General features: G+C 40.1%; 1 protein-coding gene across 6 annotated transcripts in view; it reads right to left on the bottom strand.

The window, feature by feature from the left end:
• Positions 1–1,905: 1,905 nt before the first annotated feature.
• The window catches only part of dicer1 (dicer 1, ribonuclease type III), a 177,709-nt gene continuing 155,852 nt past the window's right edge, over positions 1,906–23,762 (bottom strand). For all 6 annotated transcript variants that reach the window (XM_063045322.1, XM_063045309.1, XM_063045294.1 and 3 more), the window contains 5 exons: positions 14,555–15,452; positions 12,820–13,088; positions 7,910–8,072; positions 7,746–7,821; positions 1,906–5,116 (listed from right to left, as the gene is read on the bottom strand). In XM_063045322.1, coding sequence (XP_062901392.1) covers positions 4,951–5,116; positions 7,746–7,821; positions 7,910–8,072; positions 12,820–13,088; positions 14,555–15,452 — 1,572 coding nt within the window. In that variant the 3' untranslated portion in view covers positions 1,906–4,950. The remainder of the gene's footprint in view (positions 5,117–7,745; positions 7,822–7,909; positions 8,073–12,819; positions 13,089–14,554; positions 15,453–23,762) is intronic.

Genomic DNA, 23,762 nt, shown 5'->3' on the forward strand with positions numbered 1-23,762 from the left:
TGGGACGAGGTCGAGGGCGCTCGGGAGGCTGGTTGGAAGCCGAAGTTTTTGGACAGATGGACTCAAGTGTCGGTTGCTTCCAAGGCATTGGCAAGTTGACAGTGCCTGGAGGTTTATGGCAGGGAGTTTCTACCTTTTGCCGCCTGCTATTGGGGACTCAGGGACTTTTGAGACTTTATTTACCGTGCCCATGGTTTGTTCTTCATCAAATTATGGTATTTGCTTTGCACTGCTGTAACTATATGTTATAATTATGTGGTTCTGTCAGTGTTAGTCTTTGGTTTGTCATGTTTTCTGTGATATCACTCCGGAGAAACATTGCATCATTTCTTAATGCATGTATGCATTTCTAAATGACAATAAAAGAGGACTGAGTGTTCTCATAATCTAATCTAAATAAATGTCACCACACATTCTACTGACAACATAACATGTTCACAATGCTTGGCAGAAGAAAACAAGCATAAACATTTTCAGTATGTGGACTGCTAGCAGGACTTCACACTGAAGATGAAGTATAAAGTTAATTGCAGGATTCTTAGTAGTGTGGAGGAACAGATGAATCTTAGGTCCAAATCCATAGATTTCTCAAAGTTTCCACTCAAGTTCATAGTGTGGTTTAGAAGGCTATATGGTGTGTTGGCTTTCATTAGTCAGGAGATTGAGTTCAAGACTACAAGGTAATATTGCAGCTCTAGATCTTTGGTTAGATTACACTTGGAATATTGTGTTCAGTTCCAGTCCCCACATTATAGAAAGGATGTGAAACTTTAGAGGGGGTACAGAGGAAATTTACTAGGATACTGACTGGATTAGAGAGCATGTCTTATGAAGAAAGGTTGAGGAAGCAAGGTAGATTTTTTTTAAGCAAAGAAGTATGCGAGGTGTAGAAAATTGAGAGGCAAAGCCAGAACTTTTCTTGCAGGGTGGCAAAGGCCAATACCAGTCGGCCTGAAACGTCGACTGCGCCTCTTCCTATAGATGCTGCCTGGCCTGCTGCGTTCACCAGCAACTTTGATGTATGTTGCTGGCATTTGTTTAAGTTCAGTGGAAGTTAGAAGGAGGTTCTTTTAAAAACCAATAATAGGTCATAAACACCTAGTCTGCAGATGCTGGAAATTATTGTCTGTCCTTTATCTTTCCAACCCATCTGGCTTCACCAGAGCTACTCTTTCCCCACCCCCCACCTTTTTTACTCTAATGTCTTCCAGCTTCTTTTCAGTTCTGAAGGGTGTTGGCCTGAAATGTCGACTATATATTCATTCCCACAGATGTGCAGTACGTGAGCCAGTTTGACCTGCAGGGCTCTTCCTAAAATTGATGTACTGCAATTACAGTAAGAACACTAAGAATGGCTTGAGTTATCTGAGAAGCACAAGGAAAATTAGAGATTTATAAAAAGATTAACTATGCAAAATCTGCACTCTTTTTTAAAAACTGGAGCAGAAGTAACAGATATCCTAAATGAATATTACATAAGTGTTTGATAGGATAAAATAAAGACATTTCCATGCAAAAGGAAAGACCAGTGAAAGAGTGAACAGAAGAGCTTCACCAATAAATCCAACAGCTTTAGAGGAAATTTCAGTACTGCCACATTCTTTCTCAAGAAACATTAAGGCAAATTACTTGGGGCATTTAATAGAAAGCTAGGTAAGTCCACATGGAAGAAAGTACTAGGATATGATGATTAGATTAGGTGGTATGTATGAAGAATAAATATTGACATAGGACTTTGGCATTAAATAGTGTATCTGTCTTGTGCTGTAAAGTTCTGTGAAGCAACGTGCTGGCAAAAATGCAAAGGGCTGATACATAAACTCGCTTTAGCATTCCTGAGTACAGAAGCTCAATTCATACATTATTTTGATGCGAGGAAACCTCCACACTTTAAAATAATGACCAACCAGACCATACTTTATTGTTGATACTTAGCTACAATTACAAAAAGAAACCATTAAAAAGTAAATCGTGATCCATAAGGTGCAGAATGCAAATCTCTGCAGCAAGTTTACAGTATGAATGAGATAGATTCTATGTCCCTTGCAGACTGCTGCAGTATGTGATGTTGCAGTTCATTTAGTTCCAAAACATTTTGTACTCATTCCCATTCTGCTGCAGGTGCTTTAAAAATCACACTATTTACAATACAGCAAACGCCCGCAATATTCAAACGCCTCGCAAACACGCACTTTTTCTTTTCTTAAATGTCACAGTTATCATTCTGGTACAAAATATCAACAAAACAATAGATTTCTGCCACCGCTGCTGCTGACCCGCTGTTGCAATGAGGTTAGAGTGCATTAAAGTCATGTGTTGTACAGTGAATGAGGGACCGCAGGCACACAATAGATAGCAAGTTCATCACCTTTCACAAATAAAACCTTAGCAGTTATTACAGCAGCAAGGCCCAGACCTAAAATAAAACAAATCTTTTCTCATTAAGCATATTAGCATATACATTTCTCGTTTGAAATGAGGTAAAGCATGGTGCCAAGTGCAATGCTTAAATCGTGCTACATCTATATAACAGCAAAAGGGGGGTGGGGGGGAAACAGAACTGTGTTTTGTGTCTTGACAAAGACAAAAAAATAAAATGCAGCATCGATTAGGACTTTAAATGAGGAAGGTTGTTACAGTGGAAAAATATGATTTTATAAGTGACTGTAAATGATAGAAGCAGCCCACGCTTCTTTTAATTCTTAAAAAGTGTGATGCGCTGTTAATACTGAAAATAATTCCAAATTGGTGACATTGTGTTTGGTGTCATATTCTTTGTGACATTTCTAGCTAAATAAAATCTCTTTGAAAGTACAATATATGGAAATGAGTGTTTGCCCAAGTCTATGCCCATATGTTGGGGAACAAATCTGTTTTCTGGATCATGCAGATTAAAAGGAGTCTGCACTAATCAATTATGTACATGTGACAGCAGTTTTAAAAACAATTACTCATTTGTCAGCTTATACATTAATAAAAAGGTAGCCACATTTCTTTACTAATTAACAGATTTAAAAGGCTTTACTTTTCCAAGTGAAAAGAAAGTGATGTGAAAATGGAACATCTTAACACGTATCAAATTCATGTCTCCGTTTCATGTCAACAATAAAAGCTAAAGGCTAGCTTTCAAAATCTGAAACGGATCATTGTAGGAGAAGTGGGTAACATTGAGAGGATTTACCTGGAGAGCAAGCATTGAGACAAAGTTTCCAAATGTATTTTTAAAAACAAAAAGTAAATTAAAGAGGTATTATAGTTACAGTGCAAAAACAATTATTTAAAAATTTCAAGCATAATATAAAAACATAGCACCAAAAATAACGAGAAATCAAAAACGCATGCAAATGAGAACTGAGGTATTCAAAGGGAAGAACGCCTAATTGGTTTCTACTGAAAACATAACCACTACCTTGAGCTGAGCTAAGTAGGATGCATCCTCTCTTTAAAAGCTTGTACGCTGAAGACTGATTAAATGTAATCATATCTTATCACAGGATTTTCTGTTCCTTGCCTGTGCCATGTACATTTTAACTTTTATAAACTAAATGATGCAGCATGAATGTGGTTTCTTCACAAATACACAGCTTTGGTGTAAAATTCAACTGTTATGGTGCTATGGAAAAACACCGAGGATAGTCATGTGCGTGAATGTACATGTGCTGATTCGCGCGAGTGCTTGTTCTCTGTCCATGCATATGCAGGCGCCTGTGTGCATGTGTGCCTCAGTACGTGTATGTGTGTATGTGTATGCACATATATACATGTAATTTGCTGCATGCACTTATGTCTATGTATGTGTGTACGTATGTGCATTTTACCCCACCCCACTTATAAATGGAAAGGTGCTCATTAATAAAATAAACTTTCCAATTTTCTTTTAGAAAAATCTGCAGCATATTTTATGAATGATATGTCTAAAATCACTGTCATTAGAGCAACAGTTTCAGTGCTGCAGCACCAATTTACTGTCCTTTACATTTGGAAGCACCGCACTCACACCGTCAGCACAATGCACTTTCCCTAGAGACCAAATAGTGTAAATTTAGCTACTTGCATGAAGAAGAAAATTGTCAACACCTTAAATCTAAGTATCTGAAGCCATCTTATCTGTATTAAAATATATATGCAGCTACCTCTAGCTCTGCAGTAAGTTACACAACCACAACTCCAATGGAGGTCAGTCAAGGGCTGTAGTTCAGTATCATATAGTGTGTATTAAATGGGAATGTAAAACCAGCCATAGAAATGTATCAAAAGGTTCAAGAAAACAAAACAAGTGGGGGTTATTTTCAATTAAGGCAAAACCCTTTTGATTAAATGCAAGAGACTCATTGTGTGGCATTAAGTTGAACAAATGCTACTGTAAATGCCAGTCGCTTTAAGTGGAACCTGTTCCTATTTAAATTAAGTGCAAAACAAGGATAGGGCATGCCACCTCAAAATGTGAACAGATGACAAGGAAACAGGACAATACTGGCACGCTAGCTCTCTCTTACCAGCTCACACGACAGTTTTACACACCGTGGTTGGACTGGCACTAGTGCACAGGTCAAGAATTTCAAGATTACTAAAAATGTGCAATCTAATAACTAATCACTTTCCAGCATAAGCTTCCTGGCTCACTAAACACCAAGCAAAAGCTATTAAAAAAAATCAGTAAACAGCATAGGGAAACCTGACAACTGTTAAAATGCTTGCAAAATGAATATAAAGCACTCTTGTGATTAATCTAGCAAAAAGGGAAGGAGGAGGGGGAAGGATTGTGTTCGCGCAAGAGCTTACTATATTCTACAATTATTCTTAAATTAACTACTGTACTACAAACACTTTACACCTTCATAAAATAACTGGCTCACTCTTGACAACCCAGTCTCGTTTTTTGAGATCCCCAGGTGAGCTTATGAAAAGGTGCGGGCTGGGCTGGGGTTCGGGAGTACAGAGGACAAATCCTCAGCTGTTTTGCAATGGAGACTGGTTTGCCTTCAGGCTTCTTAGTGCTCGCCGAGCTGCCGCAGATTTAGCAATCCTGTAACTGCGACCAACTCCTTTGAATTTTCCTTTGCCAACCACCTCCACGGTGACGCGGACTTTGCCATCATATGTCCTTTCTGCAGGGCTTTTAAGGAAAAGCAAAGTAAGAGTGAGAAATAAATCTATTTAATGAGACATTTCAGTTAAACAAGGGAAAAAAAATCAACAGCTTACTTTGGTACAGAATGCACATAAAACAGGAGGATTATACTCAAGTCTGTGCTGCTGTTCAGTTATTTCTTGGCTTTAAATATTTGATTGCATATGGATGCCTATTCATCATGTAACTCAAATGACCAACCATACCACAATTTATTGTTGCTTTCCAAAATTCTGTGTTAATTTGCTTAATTAGGTTAAGTTTCCCAGTTACTGTGACGGGTATTACTGGATTGACCACTCTAGCCTCTGGACACTAGTCCAGTAACTTCATTGTTAAATTGCCATAAGTGAACAGTATACAGGGACGGTAGGAAACCACTTAGTCCCTCAATAAAAATATGGCTGAAACTCAAACTCTATATAGCAGCCTTTCCCATATTGACTGATTAACAAAAGAAAATCCATCTCAGATTTAAAACTAAGTATTGAACTTACAACAATTTGTTTACTTATATTTTTATTCTTCCTCAGCATGGAAAAGTTTTCTAACTTCATTCTTGAAAGGTCCAGCACTCTTTTTACAACTATGCCCCTACTGCAAGGCTCTGCAATTATAATATATTTCTTTCCATTTACCCTATGGTTCCCTTTAATATCCTGAAAATAAAAACTGGATCAAATAACCATCAACTAAAAATTCTCCAGGCAATAAAATCCTAGTTTGTATAATCTCTTTATATATAATGGACAGTTTTAATACCCCTACTTCCTAAAGATGGTAAAATACAGCTAATCATCTTTCTAATCCATTTCATTATGTCATATAAACCAAAGTATTCACAAACAGCAGAGCAAGTGCTTTAAACAAGACTTGAAAGTATTGTGGTTGGCTTATGATCAAACAGATTATATACTAAATGACAGAACAGATATCTAACCTGCCATTTAGGTCTCGGCTAATGTGAGTTTAAGTGAACTCTACCTGTAGATACGTTGCCTTCATTATAAACAAGAGTTTTTATATGCGCGCGCAGCAAAATCATCACAAAGTCATACACAATAACGTGGTTACTATTTTAGAGGCATCGTCTAAAGGTCAGCACAGCATCGTGGTCAAAGGGCCTGTACTGTGCTGTTGTCTTCTATTTAGTGATTTCTGCACAGAACGTGCTTGGAGTTACTGTACATATTATCCTTAGAATGTTGATGTGGATAAGCTGTGAAACTCCAGCTTCTGATTCTAGAGGCCATTGTGCTGTATAGTTGGGGAAACTTCAATGTCGGAAAACTGAAATAAAAGCTAAATTTCAGAGCAGGACTAAGGACATCTCAGAAGACTTGAATGCAGTTGAATTGCCCCCTTAATCTGTATTTTAAATATTCAATGCCTAGTTGTGTTTTTCAAGAAATTCTAACCCTTAGCACTTTATTTTTGTTTTATGAAAGATGTTATTCAATTTGCACATTTAATCTGGATCACATCAGCCCTTTGGCATATGAAGTCTGTGCCATTATTTTTCTCCAAAGGCTCTCCAGTTTAATTCTACTGCTCATTTCATCCATCCTATTTTGTCTGAGTTTGACATAATGGATCATGTTTAAATAAAAGTCTACAACAGAGAAGTCCACATTTTAAACAACATCTGTTCAAAAGAAATATTTTTTTGCTCCTCTGTTTCTTTCATTTTTAAAAATGTTCACTTCTTGCGTTCTTGTCAACAAGTAAAGAGCCCTGATTTATCTCAATCACATTGATGACTTAAATTTCTTTTTTAAAATGAAAAGTAGCTTTCAAAAACACCTCTTTTCTGGTCCTCAACCAAGCACTTTATCCATTGCTTATAATAATGTGAACAAGGCTGTACTAACCACAGGTTAAAGGGTCCTTTAATCCTCATTACCAGTTTATATTTTATTCATAGTGGCAATCCTGAAACACCTATCCTTACAGACATTCATATTTTTGCAAGTAACAAAATATACTATTATTATATTTTAAATGCGCTTGAATTCATTTTACCAATTTCCATTGTTCCTACTGTTTCTGTAAGTGAAAATACAATAATAAAAATTAAAGCATAAAACAACACAACTGGATATATCTCATATGGAGTGTAAGAGGTTGCAATCCCTGTTTGAGAATCTGAAGGAGCTACACCTCAAGTTCTGGCTTCACTTCAGCACCATGCTATGGTCACCAGTTGCGGAGAGGAGAGAAGAGGAGATGAGAGAGTTGCTCGAGGGAATCTCCTGTTAGGCTTACTCCTGGCCCTGGCCAAGATGGCCAATTATGGGTCCAGGCCAACTGCCTGCCCCTCTTCTAGGGTTATGTCTGTGCCTGAGTGTCTATGGGCACAATGGGGGAAGTTTCTAGAGCAGTGGGCCCCGCAGGGACTTGAATGTTTTATAGATAATAGCAATTGTATTTTAATTTGAAACTGTAAATAGTTTTGTGAACCTCTGATTATTGTATGTACTTCTGTGAATAAATATTTGTACATTTGTAAAAAAAAACCCTCTTTTATTTGCTTATATATTTGATACAAAGGTGTGGCTGTTTTCTGAACTGCTTTACTCTATTATTGGTGTGCAACATTTTGACAATCCTTTACCTGAATTTGGCAGTCTCCGGCTCCATCTCCAACAACTCACGAACAGGAGAGCGTGGCACATTTGCTGAAAACTTCTCTGAAACATGAAGTACAATGAAAAGCATTAGTATTTAAGCTAAACCAATAGGTACAACAACAAGAAGATGTTAACAAGGCAGCACTACCTATCAGGGGTCTCATCATTGGGTAGTACACTTGCCAAACCGTCTCCAAGGACATCCTGCTGTCCATATAGATGGCACCAGCGAGAGATTCAAATATATCCCCCATGGCCTTGGGAACCTCAATATCTTCTTCCTTTTCTTCATCCTCTTCAGATCTTCTTAGCTTTCAAGAAAAAACACAGTTAAAGATTGCAGACAGACTCTTGGTTTAGTGTAGGGGATGAAGAATAAGTGATTACTGAAGATTTTCTCCAATTGGCAAAATTTTGACCTGGAGGTTTACACACAAAACCTGTAACACTAGTAAAATAACTTAAAAATATTTTTAAAAATAAAATTATTTTCCAAGCAAACAGAGTCATTGCAGCCATTGGCGTGGTCTGCCAAACCGTTTAGATTCCCAAGAACCCAAGTCTTTTTTACAAAGACCCACTGTTTCAGCTGTTCTTCACAAAGACCCACTGTTTCAGCTGTTCTCATCCCAAAGAACCCTTATTACCACTCGATTCTGTCACCTACCCTGTGTTCAATTCTATGAAGCTTCTGATACTCTCTACCAATTCGACAGTTTCCTAATCCCAACTCATTCACCATTACCATCAATCTGTCTACGCCTGCATCCCACATCAGGATAATACAAGGGCCCTTGACTTCATCCATCAACATAGAACATATCACCCTCCCCCCCCCCACCTTATTTGAGGGGCTAATTTAAAATTGTCAGTACAAATGCAAACAAGTCAAGAGATGCTTTAGAGTCAATGATGCTTCAATTTTTTGTCACAAGGAATGTTTATGCAAAGAATAGGGACAAGCAGAGATTATTTTTGGACCACTCTGGTTAAAGTATCTTAAGTCTTTGATGGGCAGAATGGTTACACTAGGGAGTCAGCAGAGTCACTGAATCATGAATGGGATCCATAATATGTAATTATCGACATCAGGGTTTCTCAGCTGGGGTTCCATTAGAGGTTGCTAGGGGTTCCACAAGAGATAGTAATTAAAAAAAAAATGGCTTTTTGGAACACACTTTCAGTGGTGGGCAGTGACTGAGCAGCTTCGCTAGCAATCTCGTTTGAAGTCTCTCAGCCCAGTATGGCAGTGTGCAGTAGGTCCGCATTTATCTCACTCAGTCCACTCTCAGTCTTTGACGTGAAATAGGGGAGGCCGTCGACAATTGGTGAGCGCTGTATTGCACAGAGGGGAGGGTGGCAAGCTGATGGGGAGCAGGAGTGCATTTTCAAAGCATTACATGGACTTGCCCAACGCGGGCTGTGACATCAGCCTCTCCCTCCCCCAACTTCCCCCGATGCGTCGCCGACTGATTTATGGGAGCAAATAAACTACTAGTGTAGTAGAAAATCGGAGGGAATTTTTCATTCTAAAGATGGTCCAGTGTGGCGATTTTTTGAAGAGGAGGTGTGAGAAATATGGATTCTAGGCCACTGACTACAGACAATTCTGATAAGGTTGATGATAAAGAATTACAATCTGAGTCATTTCACTGCACTAGTGCAACAACGGACACAAAAAAAAAGTCCATCTCTACATGAAAGTTACTTATCAATGGATTTTACATGGACTGGTGATCCAAGTTGTCCTATTCCATTGTGACTAGTCTGTGGCAAACAACATACAAAAGTAGCAATGGCTCCAGCAAAATTGAAAGAACACTTTACAAATCACAGCCATATGACACATAAAGCGCTAATTGTTTTAAACCGCTATTGGAATCTCAAAACAAATAGATTAAAGCTTTTAAAAATAAAGTCACAGTCAGCAAAAAGAATCAGGAAACAAGTTATTTAGTAGCTTTAAGACCAGTTCACTCCAGAATGTTTAAAAAAAAAATCTGTGTGAAAACCTGGACACAGAGCTCACCAATCTCCTGCTACAAACAGAAATCAGGTGGATTAGCAGAGGAAGAGATTTCAACAGTGTGTTTGACTGAAAGGTGAATTGCAGGAGTACTTTCAAGAAAATAGTAAGCCAGATTTTGCTAAGTACTTGGAAGATGAAGAATGGCTGCAGAAACTAGCCTACTTAACAGACTTTTTTTAAATCATATAAACCAGTTGAACAAGTCTCTGCAAGGCCCTGGAGAAAATGTTTTTACTTCCAGTGACAAGATTCTTAAATTTAAAAGGAAACTGAATCTCTGGAAAAACCATGCTGCAAAAGAAAATCTTGAAATGTTTCCATTGCTGCTTGGGCTTGAGAGTGAGGAAGGATAACAGAAAGTCAAGTCTTATTAAAAACCACCTAGAAGAACTGCAGAACAAAATTGAACACTATTTTTCTCCTCCCTCAACTGTATGACTGGGTGAGGGACCCCTTCTCTGAACCTTCTGCTCAGCCTGAGAACTTGTCTTTGAGAGAAGAGGAAGAACTTTGTGAGCTGCACTCTGATCATGAACTCAAGATGAGATTTATTGGCCTGCCTCTAGACAAGTTCTGGATTTCTGTGAAAGAGTACCCTGCCATTCATAGGAAAGCAGTTTTCAACTTCTTACCTGTGTGAGCAAGCTGTTTCTTGTTTAACAAACATCAAGAGCAAGGATAGAAATAGTCTCATTTCAGTAGAAGGTGAAATCCATGCTTATCTCAAGTTTGACCCAGAATTGAGAAATTTATTATGTTTGCCTTATGAGATTTTAAAATTTAAGAAAGGAAAAGAGATTAATTTCAAGAAAGGCAAGCTAAGCTTAACTATTTTATTTTCCCGGGAAAGGCTGGCTAAACATTAATTTTCTACTCAAAAGAGCATTGACAATTATTTTTGGATTATTATATCAACAACTTACAGATCATGCTAATGTACTGTGACCTCTAGATATAATAATTTTTATGCAGAGGTTTCCTGAGACCTGAAAATTACTCCAGGGTAAAATGGTTGAGAAAGGCTGATCTACAGAGATGACTGTCTTACTAAAGAGTAACCGACGATTTATAATAAATACTGAGGGTAGGATATTCCTAGGAAGTTCAGCAACTCTTCAGATGTTTGAAATGATCCTTATCCCTAACCTTGGTCACCTTTTCCTCAGACTGTGGGAAAGTGCTAAGTCTCAATTCAGCAACATTTCATGATACCACATCTGTAACAATTGCAGTGAAAAGTTCTTGGTTCACTCTTGCAATAACTAAGGCAAAGTCCAAAGTAAATACATTATCAAAGTACATATACGTCACCATATTCAATCCCGAGATTCATTTTCTTGCAGGTATACTCAGTAAATCCAACAACTATAAAAGAATCAATGAAAGATTGCACCCAACAGCATGGATAAACAACCAGTGTGCAAAACACAACAAACAGTACAAACACAAAAGGGAATGAATAAATATATAAGCAATAACTATTGAGAACATGAGATGAAGATAAGTTGAAAGTGAGTCCATAGGTTGTGGGCAGTGATGGGGCAAGTGAAGTTGAATGAAGTTATCCCCACCGGTTCAAGAGCCTGATGGTTGAGGGGTAGTAACTATTCCTGAACCTGGTGGTGAGTCCTGTGGCTCCTGTACCTTCTTCCTGATGGCAGCAGTGAGAAGGGAGCATGACCTGGGTGGTGGGGGTCCCTGTTGATGGACGCTGCTTTCCTACGACAGTGTTCTGTGTAGATGTGCTTAATGGTGGGGAAGGCTTTACCTGTGATGGACTGGGCTGTAACCACTCCTTTTCGTAGGACTTTCCAATCAAGGGCATTGGTGTTTCCATACCAGGCCATGATGCAACCAGTCAACATACTCTGCACCACACATCTATAGAAGTTTGTCAAAGTATTGGATGTTATGCCGAATCTTCACAAACTTCTAAGGAAGTAGAGGTACTGCTGTGAAGTTTGCAGAAGATTCAGCATGATATCTTAATACTTTGGCAAACTTCTAATAGAAGTTCAATTTCAACTTCAATGGTCTAATCTGCCTACTTTCTTAACATTCTCCAGCTCTTCCAATATTGGACCTCTACACAAATTCAGCTTTGACCTTTTTCACATTATTGATTGTTCTTCATCCTCTATCAGGGGCATGCCTTCAAATGTCAATGCTCAATGCTATGGAATACCCTCCAAAAAGCTTCCTTACTTTATCGTTTACCACATTCACTGTCTTAATATCTGCTTATGCCCCAATACCAAATTCTGTTTCTTTGATACCAAGTGTTTCAGCCCAAATGTTCACAATGTCTATCACTTGCACAATACACTTCAACAGCTCATCAAGACTTCTTCAATACTACTACTACTATGTTGACTCAGACCTAGGGGGCCGGCATCGGGCACAATGACGAACTCTCCACTTCTCCCTCTCCCTCCTCAGTGTGTCTGAGGGCACACTGAAAGTCTCTAGATGGTTGTTATACACGAATGCTTCTTCAATAGTACCTTTTAAACATGTGCACAACCACTGAGGGACAGGGATGATATTCCATGTGTCTAAGAATTATCGGCATGCTTCATAGAACATAATACAGTACAGGTCCTTCAGCCCATGATGTTGTGCTGACCCTTTAACCTACTTTAAACTCAATCTAACCCTCCTCTCACACATAGCCCTCGATTTTACTTTTTCTTCAAAGTTACACCTTGCCCTTGGAGATGTAGCAAGTTCCTTCACTGCCGCTTTATCAGAGTACAGGAGTTTCCTGCTCATCGGCATTGTGGAGCATTTTCAACAGAGGTAGCTGTGCCTCAAAGTGTTGACTTCACTTCAACGAAAGTTAAAGGTGCTTAATAAATACTGATTTGTTAGGGATGCCCACATTCCATGAACTTCTTAAAGAAAAAGCCCCTTTGTCATGACTTGGTATGTTGTACCAAGAAGTGCTTTTTCAAATAATCCTTAAAATCCTTTTCTCCAAGAACCGTGGTTCATAAAATTTGCATATGATACAGAGTGTGGGGACTAACCTCAGAGTCCATTCCTTGCATTTCATTCTTTTCCAACTGGAACTGAACAAAGTCATCTATAACGTGGAACAACTCGGGTGAGATGGCTTTAAAGTACTTATGGTAGTCATATTTCACAGCTAAAGATGCAAAGATGGTATTATTCACAAGGGCTGAACGCAGGTCTGTCAACACTCCAGGAGAATGTTGCCGGGGATCTTCATAAAGGTGCTTGGTAATGAGGTAGTCCAAAATTGCATCTCCAAGGAATTCCAAACGCTGGTAACAATCTTAAAAAGAAAGATTTAAAAATGCTTAAAATATTGAGTAAAAATAATGAGTTAAAATAATTAATCTCACTGTATATATTGAAAAACATGCAGAATTGCCTTCCTGTATAAGGAATCATACTGCGGGAAACAGTGAAACCTGCTAATTTTCTGATTTATAAAATTTAAACTACTTAATCTCACATACATACATACATAGACACACACACAACACAAGCCCTTCCACTGGAAGCCTGTAACTAGTGCATCGTAGGCATCAGTGCTGAGATCCTTCCTGTTACCTACATTACCTTGGATAGGAATATAGGAGGTAAGATTTAAAGCTTGCAGATAAAACAATAGTTAGCAGTGTTGTGGAATGTCACAGCCTACAGGATATTATCAATCTATTGGCAAGATGGCAGAGCAACAGCAGACTATTTAATTTTGATAAAGACCAGAAGACCATAAGATATGGGAGCAGAAGTAGGCCATTTGGCCTATCGAGTCTGCTCCACCATTCAATCATGGGCTGATCCAATTCTCCAGTCATCCTCACTCCCGTCTTCTCCCCATACCCTTTGATACCCTGGCTAATCAAGAACCTATCTCTGCCTTAAAAGCACCCAATAACTTGGCCTCCACAGCTGCTCGTGGAAACGTGAGGTAATAATGCTAGAACACAATAATGAATGGTTGGGCCCTAGGAGTTTTCTGGAACAGAAGGACTTCCATGCACAGGTCAGAGGATTTCTGAAAGTGGTATTGCAAGTAGATAGGCACGAGCAGCCACATACTGTATATAGTAGGTAAAGGGATTTAAAACCAGACAGAATAGGTTTAGAGTAAAGGACAAAAATTGGAGAGGATATGAGGAAGAATACTTTCCATACAGAGGGTACCTGAATAGATAGTAAAAGCAAGCACATTTAAGCATCTAGATAAGTACCTGAATCACCAATTCTTAGAAGGCTACTTTCTGACTTTTGGATTTGTATAGATAGGTATGTGATGATTGGCATGGACATGGTGGGCCAAAGAGCCTATTTCTGTACTACACAACTCTATCACAAGCCCTTAAAACAGTGATCAGTCAAAATAGGTTCCTGCTGCTAAAAAGCACACTTCAGAATCAGATTTATTATCACTGACATGTGACATGCAATTTGTTGTCACATTGCCTTAGCTCATAATGTAGGTCAAAGGCCAATTAACAACTAATTAATCTACCTTTCCCAATAGTTACAGGGGAGGTGAAAGAAGAAAGATTTCTGTTACCAATAAACCAAATGCTTTCCAATCTTATTTGCTGCCCTTAGACATTTGCTTTGAGCCCAGGGCCAGTTTTAAATATATGCAGCTAACAAAGGGTTCTACCTCCCCATGCCATACTCACTGGTTCCTTCATAATTCTGCACACCTCTACCAAAACAAACCTACACAGTAATACTATACATTCATCAAAAATAATTGGCTGAGCTTTTTACCTGTGATTGTATTGTAGTGGTAGGAGGCATGAGTAAATGCCTGTAAAAGGTAGGCCTTGTTCTTGAATTTGTAGTTTATTTTATTTTCAAAATTTTCATAACCCGATATTAGATGGCCCAGTGTTCTGTCAGCATCCGGGTGATCAAACATGCACCTCGGAGGAATCTGAAGGTGCCCATATTCTAGACCTTTGCAGGGAGATTTCAAAGGAAGAATTTTGGATTCTCCTGCTTTATTGTTTGTATTAAAGGTGCCCTGCTCCTCAGGTGGCCATTTTCTCTCTTCATCCAGCTTTTCTTCTGCCGGCAGGACTTTCAAACCCAATGAGCAGAGAAAAAGCTGGGCAGCTCTTTCACCACAGCTGGTTAGGTAACAGCCCAATAAAGCCTCCACGCAATCAGCAATGCTCTTGTCTGCAATGCATTGCTCTGTGTGCAAGTCGTAAGAGATGCTCTGCTTGCCTGTGTCAACGCCACCATTCTCTTCAGATGGGTTCCAGAAACCCACAACAAAATCATCCTCATCTGTGGCCTTACTGGGGTCCAAGTAGCACATGGCATCCCAAGAGCTGTAATCAAACTCGTCACCATCAGAGACGGAATGGCCATTTCCTGTTGCAGATTTTTTAGGAGGTTTCCATTCAAAAGTTGTATCATTGGGTGGGAAGTCAGGCAGAGAGATCTTTTTCCCAAAGGCCCCAGACCCCATAAGCATATTGTCAATGAATTTTATATGCTCCTGATCATACTCTGAAAAGTCATCATCATATTCTGCCTCCTCCTTCTGGGCTGTCCACATCAGATCTTCACGGAAATCAGGGTCGTCATCATCCTCCTCCTCCTCATCGTCATCATCATCCCCATACGCATCACCGTTAGCCATTTGTCCTGTTACTGTCTGAAATAATAAATAACAGTTAGAAAGAGGTTTTATTCACATATACCTGTAGCCCCCCGGCCAACCTCAGGGTCGCTCGGCTCGCTGTCGTCTAGGGAAACAGCCCTTGGCCCCGCCAAACTGGGTAATTAGTTTGTGTGGATGCTGTGTGATGTACCCCCACCCCGCCCAAATAACAGACAATACACCAGATACGATTAAATGATTTACAGTTTATAGATATTACTGGAACTATATCATTAACAGAGAATAAAACATAAAAGGAAAATAAAAGGTGCCACACATCAAAATTCAATCTCTTTGTGCAGAAACAGTTGGAGCTCAGGACCCTTCTTCTTCACCCTGCGACCCCTCGGACCACCTCGACCGGCTGCCTGGGACCAACAACGGTGGTTGACCAGACGCTCCACACGAGTCCGTCTCCGTCCCCTTGCCGAACACCCTCCTTGGGGTCCGACCCCGTTAGCGGACATCACAGCACCTGGTCCATCCTCTGTCTCTCTCTCCTACCTTCTGCCTCCAAAACTCCGCGCATAGAAATCTTCCAAATACACCAAAATCATAACAACTATCCGAATTGGTTCGTAACATCTTATCAGCGCCTAACCCAAAACAAGCTGCTAGCGCAAAAACTTTCTCAGTGTTTAACATAACAAAGAAGCATTCCCAAGTATAACATAACAAAGAAGCCATTTTAATTAGCCTACGCAGTAACATAAGAGACGAAACCCCCTTACATACCCATGTCACTAAGATATTTGAAGTGATTATCCAAAGGCAAGCAACAGCTGACAGTACCATCACTGGTAATGTATGGTAGCATAATGCTTTATAGAGCTAGTGATTGTAACCGAGGTTCAATTCCCACTGCTGTCTGTGAAGAGTTTGTACATTCTCCATGTGATCATGTGGGTTTCCACTGGGTGCACTGGTTTCCTCCCACATTCCAAAGGCATACAGGTTAGGATTAGTGAGTTGTGGGCATGCTATGATGGTGCCAGAAGTATGGCGACACTTGTGTGCTGCCTCTAGCACATCAGACTGTGTTGAATGTTCACTCAAACAACATATTGCACTGTATGCTTCAATGTTTTCATGTGATGTAACACAAAGCTAGTCTTTCTTTCTGTATTTCGAAGAAAATGTAGTGGGGAGGCGGGAAGAAGGGAGGAAAAAGTAGTACAGTAGAGAAAGTTAAGGTAGCAGAATGAATTGTAGACAGTTCAGTGGATTCTAGTTAATTGGGGCAGCTACCTCTTTCCTTAAAGAACAAAAATTAATCAAGAAAATAGCAGCAATTCACTTCATTTATTTGGGACACTATGCCACTTCATGGGGCAGGATACAGTTGCTGAACTGGGTGGCCGTTACAAGGCACCACATAGTCTTTAGGGCGAACGTTTTTTTAAATAGCATCAGTTGCATGTGACACACATAAAAATTGCTGGTGAATGCAGCGTTCACTAGCAATTTTTATGTGTGTTGCTTGAAATTCCAGCATCTGCAGATTTCTTCGTGTTTGCATCAGTTGCATGCGTTTGTGTTCAAAAAGCAGAGATTTTTGTCACTGACAGTTGGTGAGAAATAAGCAGTAAGACAATTTGAAACTGTTTTACTCACTGCTGTTTTGAAGTATTCAGGTTTGGAGGGGCCAGAAACAGCCGAGAGTGAAAATGAAACAATTTCACTAAAGTTCAAAGTAAATTTATTATCAAAGTACATATATGTCACCATATCCATATACAACCTGGAGGTTCATTTTCAATGAAAGACCGCAACAACTTCAGCATTCAACCAGTGTACAAAAGACAACAAACTAAAAAATAATAATAATAAAGCAATAAATATTGAGATCATGAGATGAAGAGTCCGTGAAAGTGAGTCCATAGGTCGTGGGAACATTTCAATGATGGGGCAAGTGATGTTGAACGAAGTTATCCCATTTGATTCAGGAGCCTGATGGTTGAGAGGTAATAACTGTTCCTGAACCTGGTGGTGAGAATCCTGAGGCTCCTGTCCTTCTTCCTAATGGCAGCAGTGAGAAGACAGCAATCGATGTTCAAGTGTGACTTTCTGGTGGCCACTCGTTTCAATTCTACTTCCTATTCCCATTCTGACATGCCAGTCCATGGCCTCCTCTACTGCTGTGATGAGGCTACACTGAGGTTGGAGGAGCAACAACTTGTATTCCACCTGGGTAGCCTCCAACCTGAAGGCATGGATATCAATTTCTCAAACTTCTGGTAATTACACCCCCCCTTCCTTTCACCATTTGTGTTTCCCTCACACCTTCTCTTACCTGCCCATCACTTCCCTTCCTTTCCAGTTCTGATGAACGGTCTCAGCCCAAAATGTCAACTTGTGCTCTTCTGCATAGATGCCGCCTAACCTGCCAAGTTCCTTCAGCATTGTGTGAGAGTTACTTTGGATTTCTAGGATTTGCAGATTTTCACGTATTTGTGGGCTGCACCCACTATGTTTTGTAGAATTTTCTGTTCAAGGGCACTGATGTTTTTTATGCCAGGCGCTGATGCAGCCAGTAAATATACTCTCCACCACACATCTATAAAAGTTTGTCAAAGTTTTAGATGTCATGCTGATTCTTTGCAAACTCCCAAGAAAGTAGAGGTGGTGTCGTGCTTTCTTTGACAGATCCTCTGAAATGATAGCACTTACATATTTAAAGTAGTTGACCTCTCTGCAACTCTGATCCGCCGATGAGGACTGGCTCATGGACCTCTGTTTTCCTCCTCCTGAAGTCAATAATCAGCTCTTTGGTCTTGTTAACAGTAAGAGGTTGGTGCTGTGGCACCACTCAGATTTTCAATCTCCCTCCTATATGCTAATTCATTATTACCTTTGAATCAGCCAATGATAGTGATGCATCAGCAAACTTGACTATGGCATTGGAGGTGTGCTTAGCACACTGTCATAAGCGGGGGCTAAGCACACAGCTTTGTGGTATACCTGTGCTGATGGAGAATGTGGAGTGGTTGTTGCTAATCCACCAAGTGAGGAAATCAAGGACCCAATTGCACAAGGAGTTGTTGAGGTTTTTGAGGGGACGATGGTATTGAATGCTGAGCTGTAGCCGATAAAGAGCATCTTGATGTATGCATCTTTGGTCTCCACATGCTCCAGGATTGAGTGAAGAGCCAATGAGATGACATCTGTCGTGGACCTGTTTCTCCGGTAGGCAAATTGGAGCAGATCCAAGTAATTTCTCAGGCAGGAGTTGATATGTTTCATCACAAACTTCTCAAAACACTTCATCACTGTGAATGTAAGTGCCACTGGACGATAGTCATTGAAGACAGGTTACCACATTCTTCTTATAAGTGAAGTCTGTTTGAGCAGGTGGGTACATCAGACGGCAGAAGCGAGATGTTAAAGATCTCAGTGAACATGACAAACAGTTGATCAGCACAGGTCTTTAGTACTTGGCCAGGTACCCCGTCTGGGCTGGATGCTTTTCGTGGGTTCACACATCAGCCTTAGAGACTGAGATCACAGGATCATCTTGGGCTGTGGGAATTTGTGATGGTTTCCCATGTTTTGATGGTCAAAGCAAACAGAGAAGGCATTGGGCTATCTGGAGGTGAACCTCTGTTGTCATCTATGTTGCTTGATTTTTCTTCACAGAAGGTGATAACATTCAAGCCCTGTCACAACTGTCGAGTATCCTTGATTCAAGTTTAGTCCAGAATTGCCACCGCTTGTTTGATGGCTTTCTGGAGAATGTACCTGAACCTCTTGTAACTTTCTGGGACTTGAATGATTCTCACTTGGTCCTCAGCAGATTGTGGATCTGATGGTTCATCCAGAGATTCTGGTTGGGTAAGACTGAATGATTTTGTGGGGACACACTCGACTACAACAGTTTTTATAAAATCTGTCACAATTATAGTGTACTCATTCAGATCCTCCAATGAGTCCTTGAACTCAGCACAGTACACACTCTAAGCAATCCCGCAGCTGCCCCTCTGCACCCCGGCGACCACCTCTTAGTTGTCCTAATCTTTGGAGCTCTGCTGTATGCAGGTAAAAGGAGGACGGCCAGGTGATCAGATTCCCAAAATGCAGTCTGGGTATGGAATAGTAGACATTCCTCATCTTAGTAAAACAGCATTGGGAACTTGGGTGCTACAATTTATATGCTGATGGTAATTAGCCAGGGTTTTCTTCAAACAAGCCTGGATGAAGTCCCCGACCATGATCTGAAATGCATCAGGATGGACTGATTTTTGTCTAGAGAAGACATCATGTAGTATTTCAAGTGTGTGATTATAGTCGGCCACCGGTGCCATGTAAACTGTGGTCAGATCAATGGAGAACTCCTTAAGTAAATAGAACAGGTAGCATTAGACAACCATTAGGTATTCAAGGTTGGGGGAACACAGATTTGACAGAAGTGCCACATTCATACTTTGAATTGAGAAGCCTTCAAGTCTGATCACTGTATCTGGCAAGCTAACATACCTCGATTACCCACAGAACACAACAAACCCTCATTTCCCTCCAACAGCGAAACACTTAGAGAGGAGTGGTTTCATAAGACAGACACAGCATAGATTCAGAAAGGGCAGGTCCTGTTTGGCAAACTTACTGCAGTTCTTTGAGAACATAATGAGTGCAGTGGACAGAGGGGAACAGGTGGGTGTCATATATTTGGATTTTCAGAAGGCGTTAGATAAGGTGCTGCACAACAGACTTATAAATAAGATATGGATGCATGGAATTGGAGGAAGTGTATTGGCATGGATAGTGGATTGGTTAACCGATAGAAGGCAGAGGGTTGGTATAAATGGGTGTTTCTCTGGTTGGCAGTTAGTGGTGAGTGGGGTGCCGCAGGGGTCTGTGCTGGGCCTGCAGCTGTTTACCATTTACATTGATGATTTGGAAGAGGGGACTAAGTGTAGCATAGTAAAATTTGCCAATGACACGAAACTGAGTGGAAAAGCAAATTGTACAGAGGATGTGGAGAGTCTGCAGAGGGATATATATAGGTTAAGTGAGTGGGCCAAGGTCTGGCAGATGAAACACGTTGGTAAATGCGAGATCATCCACTTTGAAAGGAATAATAGAAGAGTAGATTATTATTTAAATGGTGAAAGATTGCAGCATGCTGTTGTGCAGAGGGACTTGGGAGTGCTTGTTCATGAACAGCAAAAAGTTGGCTTGCAGGTACAACAGATTAAGAAGGCAAACAGAATGTTGGCCTTCAATGCTAGAGGGACTGAATTCAAGAGCAGGGAGGTCATGCTGCAACTATACAGGGTACCGGTGAGGCCACATCTGGAGTACCATGTGCAGTTCTGGTCTCCATACTTGAGGAAGGATATACTGGCTTCGGAGTCAATGCAGAGGAGGTTCACCAAGTTGATTCCAGGGATGAAGGGGTTAAGCTATGAGCAGAAATTGAGTCGCCTGCTGCTGGCGACCGGGGCTGGGGTCGAAGCGTTTGGCAGAGATGGTGCTTGGTGTCAGAGGGCTGGTTGGAGCTCGAAGTTTTCGGACGACTCAGAGTCGGACTGAGGTCGGGTATAGCAGGGAGTTTTTTTCCTTCTCCCATCTGCGTGAGATGTGGGACTTTCGAGAGACTTTGAACTTTTTTACCGTGCTCACGGTCTCTTCATCAAGTTATGGTATTGCTTGCCCTGTTGTAACTATATGTTATAATTATGTGGTTTTTGTCAGTTTTTCAGTCTTGGTCTGTCCTGTGTTTCTGTGATATCACACCGGAGGAATATTGTATCATTTCTTAATGCATGCATTACTAAATGACAATAGAAGAGGACTGCGTGTCCTCATAATCTAATCTAATCTAATACCCTCTGGAGTTCAGAAGATTGAGAGGGGATCTTATAGAAACGTACAAAATTTTGAAAGGGGTAGATAAGATAGAAGTAGGAAAGTTGTTTCCACTGGTAGGTAAGACTAGAACTAGGGTACATTGCCTCAAGATTTTCAGGGGAGAAGATTTAGGACGGAAATGAGAGGAAACTGTTTTTCCCAGAGAGTGGGGAATCTTAGGAATTCTCTACCCAGGGAAGCAGTTGAGGCTTCTTCACTAAATATATTTAAGCAGTTAGATAGGTTTTTACATAGTAAGGGAATTAAGGGTTATGGGGAAAAGGCAGGTAGATGGAGCTGAGTTTATGGACAGATCAGCCATGATCTTATTGAATAGTGGGGCAGGCTCGATAGGCCAGATGGCCAACTCCCGCTCCTATTTCTGATCTTCTTATGTAATACAGCAATCTTGCCCCCAGGCACTCAATTTTGTTCTCCAGTGACTGCACATTTGCTAACAAGACACTGAGCAGAAGGGGTTTCATTCTGAAATCAGCCTGCTTTAGAGCCCCTCCTTCCCACCTCACTTCCAGCCATTGCGATTAATCTTCCTCTGCTTAAAGGTGCCATACCTGCTTACTTAAGAGTTAAGTCTGCTGAGTTCTTCAGAAGATTGTGAAATCTGTAGTTCATTGTCAATTTAAAAACACATTGCTGAAAGGGACATTACATGCTGCAGATTGCAATGAGAGTAATTCAAATGAGGTATATTTAAAAGTATTGTACATAGCCTGCAGAACATTGCCATCTCGCACCAATAGGAACTACAAAGAATTTGAAGGTATCAACAATCATCTTGAATGTTACAATGAAAATGAAGATTTGGAGAATGTGATCGTCGAAAGCATTGCCTAAAGTCAGTGCATTATTTACATTAAGTGTGTTTGCTCATTTACAGTCCATCGAAAAAACTTGACAAGGAATTCCTTTGTCAATAATTATTAGGAACAAATCACAGTTTTATGGTGCTATAGCAGTTTTATAGTATTGTAGTAGTACTCAGTTAAATAGTAGTTTGTCTTTCTTATACCTTATGTCTTTCAACTATTTCCATGAAACTTTGGCTACTTAGGGAAGATAACTGGGCAAAGATATACTGGTCCCGATGTATCCCAATTAACTGGAATCCATTGTATCTCAGAGTCATTGCTTTTTTTTGAATATCTGAAAAGCTATGTTGGCCAAGAGGGAATTAGTGAGGCAGTATGTAAGCAATAACTGTTTCTTGGAGTTGGAGTTAAAACATCTGCAAAGACACTAAAGAAATGGACAAAGACATGGATAAGGAGCAGAATGTGACAGCACAGTAGTAGGGTATCTGGCTCATCAACTTCTAGTGTCTGGTTAGACAAAAAAGGCAGTTCTAGTCAATCCTTCTTTCCTCACCATCACACAAATATTGGTATTTATTCAATTTCCTTTTTAAATACAAAATTATTATGAATCACTGCACTATACTTTCAGGCAGAGAATTTGCTGTACTGTGCAGCAGCATTGTGGAGTAACAGTTTCCTCTGACAACTCAGGATTTGATTCTGAACTCTCCCTGTAACTGGGTGGGTGCTCCAACCTCTTCCCACATTCTAAAACTGCTGGTTGGTTAGACAGCTACTGTACGTTTTGGGGTAGATTAATAACAACTAAGCCAGCTGGTGGTGTAATGGCATCTGCACCAGACTTCAAGGCCAGTGGTCCCAGGTTTGAATCCGGCCAGCTCCTTTCACGCTTTTCAACTGTGCTGTGTTGAGCGTTGAGCTAGCAACTGGGCCTTGCAAAAAAAAAATCAGAGACAAATGCAAAGTAAACGATGTGACAAAAGGCATGGAGAGAAACAGTAACAACAAAATGAGTGTTGATAGACATGTAGAAGAGAGCAAGTTTCAGAGGTGCAGAGAAATGAGAGGAGCAATGGAATTATTTGCTTGTGAAGTGCTCTAGGCTGAATAGTTTCCTGTATTGTTACAAGACTAAGATACAAGTATGAATGTTTTACTTATTGCATTCTTGAATTTTTTGCCAATCATTTAAAATATGTGCCCTCCACAAATGGGAACAGTTTCTCTTGATTTACTCTATCCAAGCCTATCATGATTTTGAACACTTCTATCTAATCATCTTTCGACCTTCTTGGTTCCAAATAAACATATTCCAGATTCACTGGTTTAACAGTTCATCCAAAACGCCTTCAGCTCCATTGGAAGTGACAGGGATAAATATGGAATCTACAAACCCCATTTCCAGAAAAGTTGGGATATTTTCCAAAATGCAATAAAAACAAAAATCTGTGATATGTTAATTCACGTGAGCCTTTATTTAACTGACAAAAGTACAAAGAAAAGATTTTCAATAGTTTTACTGACCAACTTAATTGTATTTTGTAAATATAGACAAATTTAGAATTTGATGGCTGCAACACACTCAACAAAAGTTGGGACAGAGCTAAAATAAGATTGAAAA

This window comes from Mobula hypostoma, chromosome 1 (assembly GCF_963921235.1).
Source record: "Mobula hypostoma chromosome 1, sMobHyp1.1, whole genome shotgun sequence".
NCBI classification, from domain to species: domain Eukaryota; kingdom Metazoa; phylum Chordata; class Chondrichthyes; order Myliobatiformes; family Myliobatidae; genus Mobula; species Mobula hypostoma.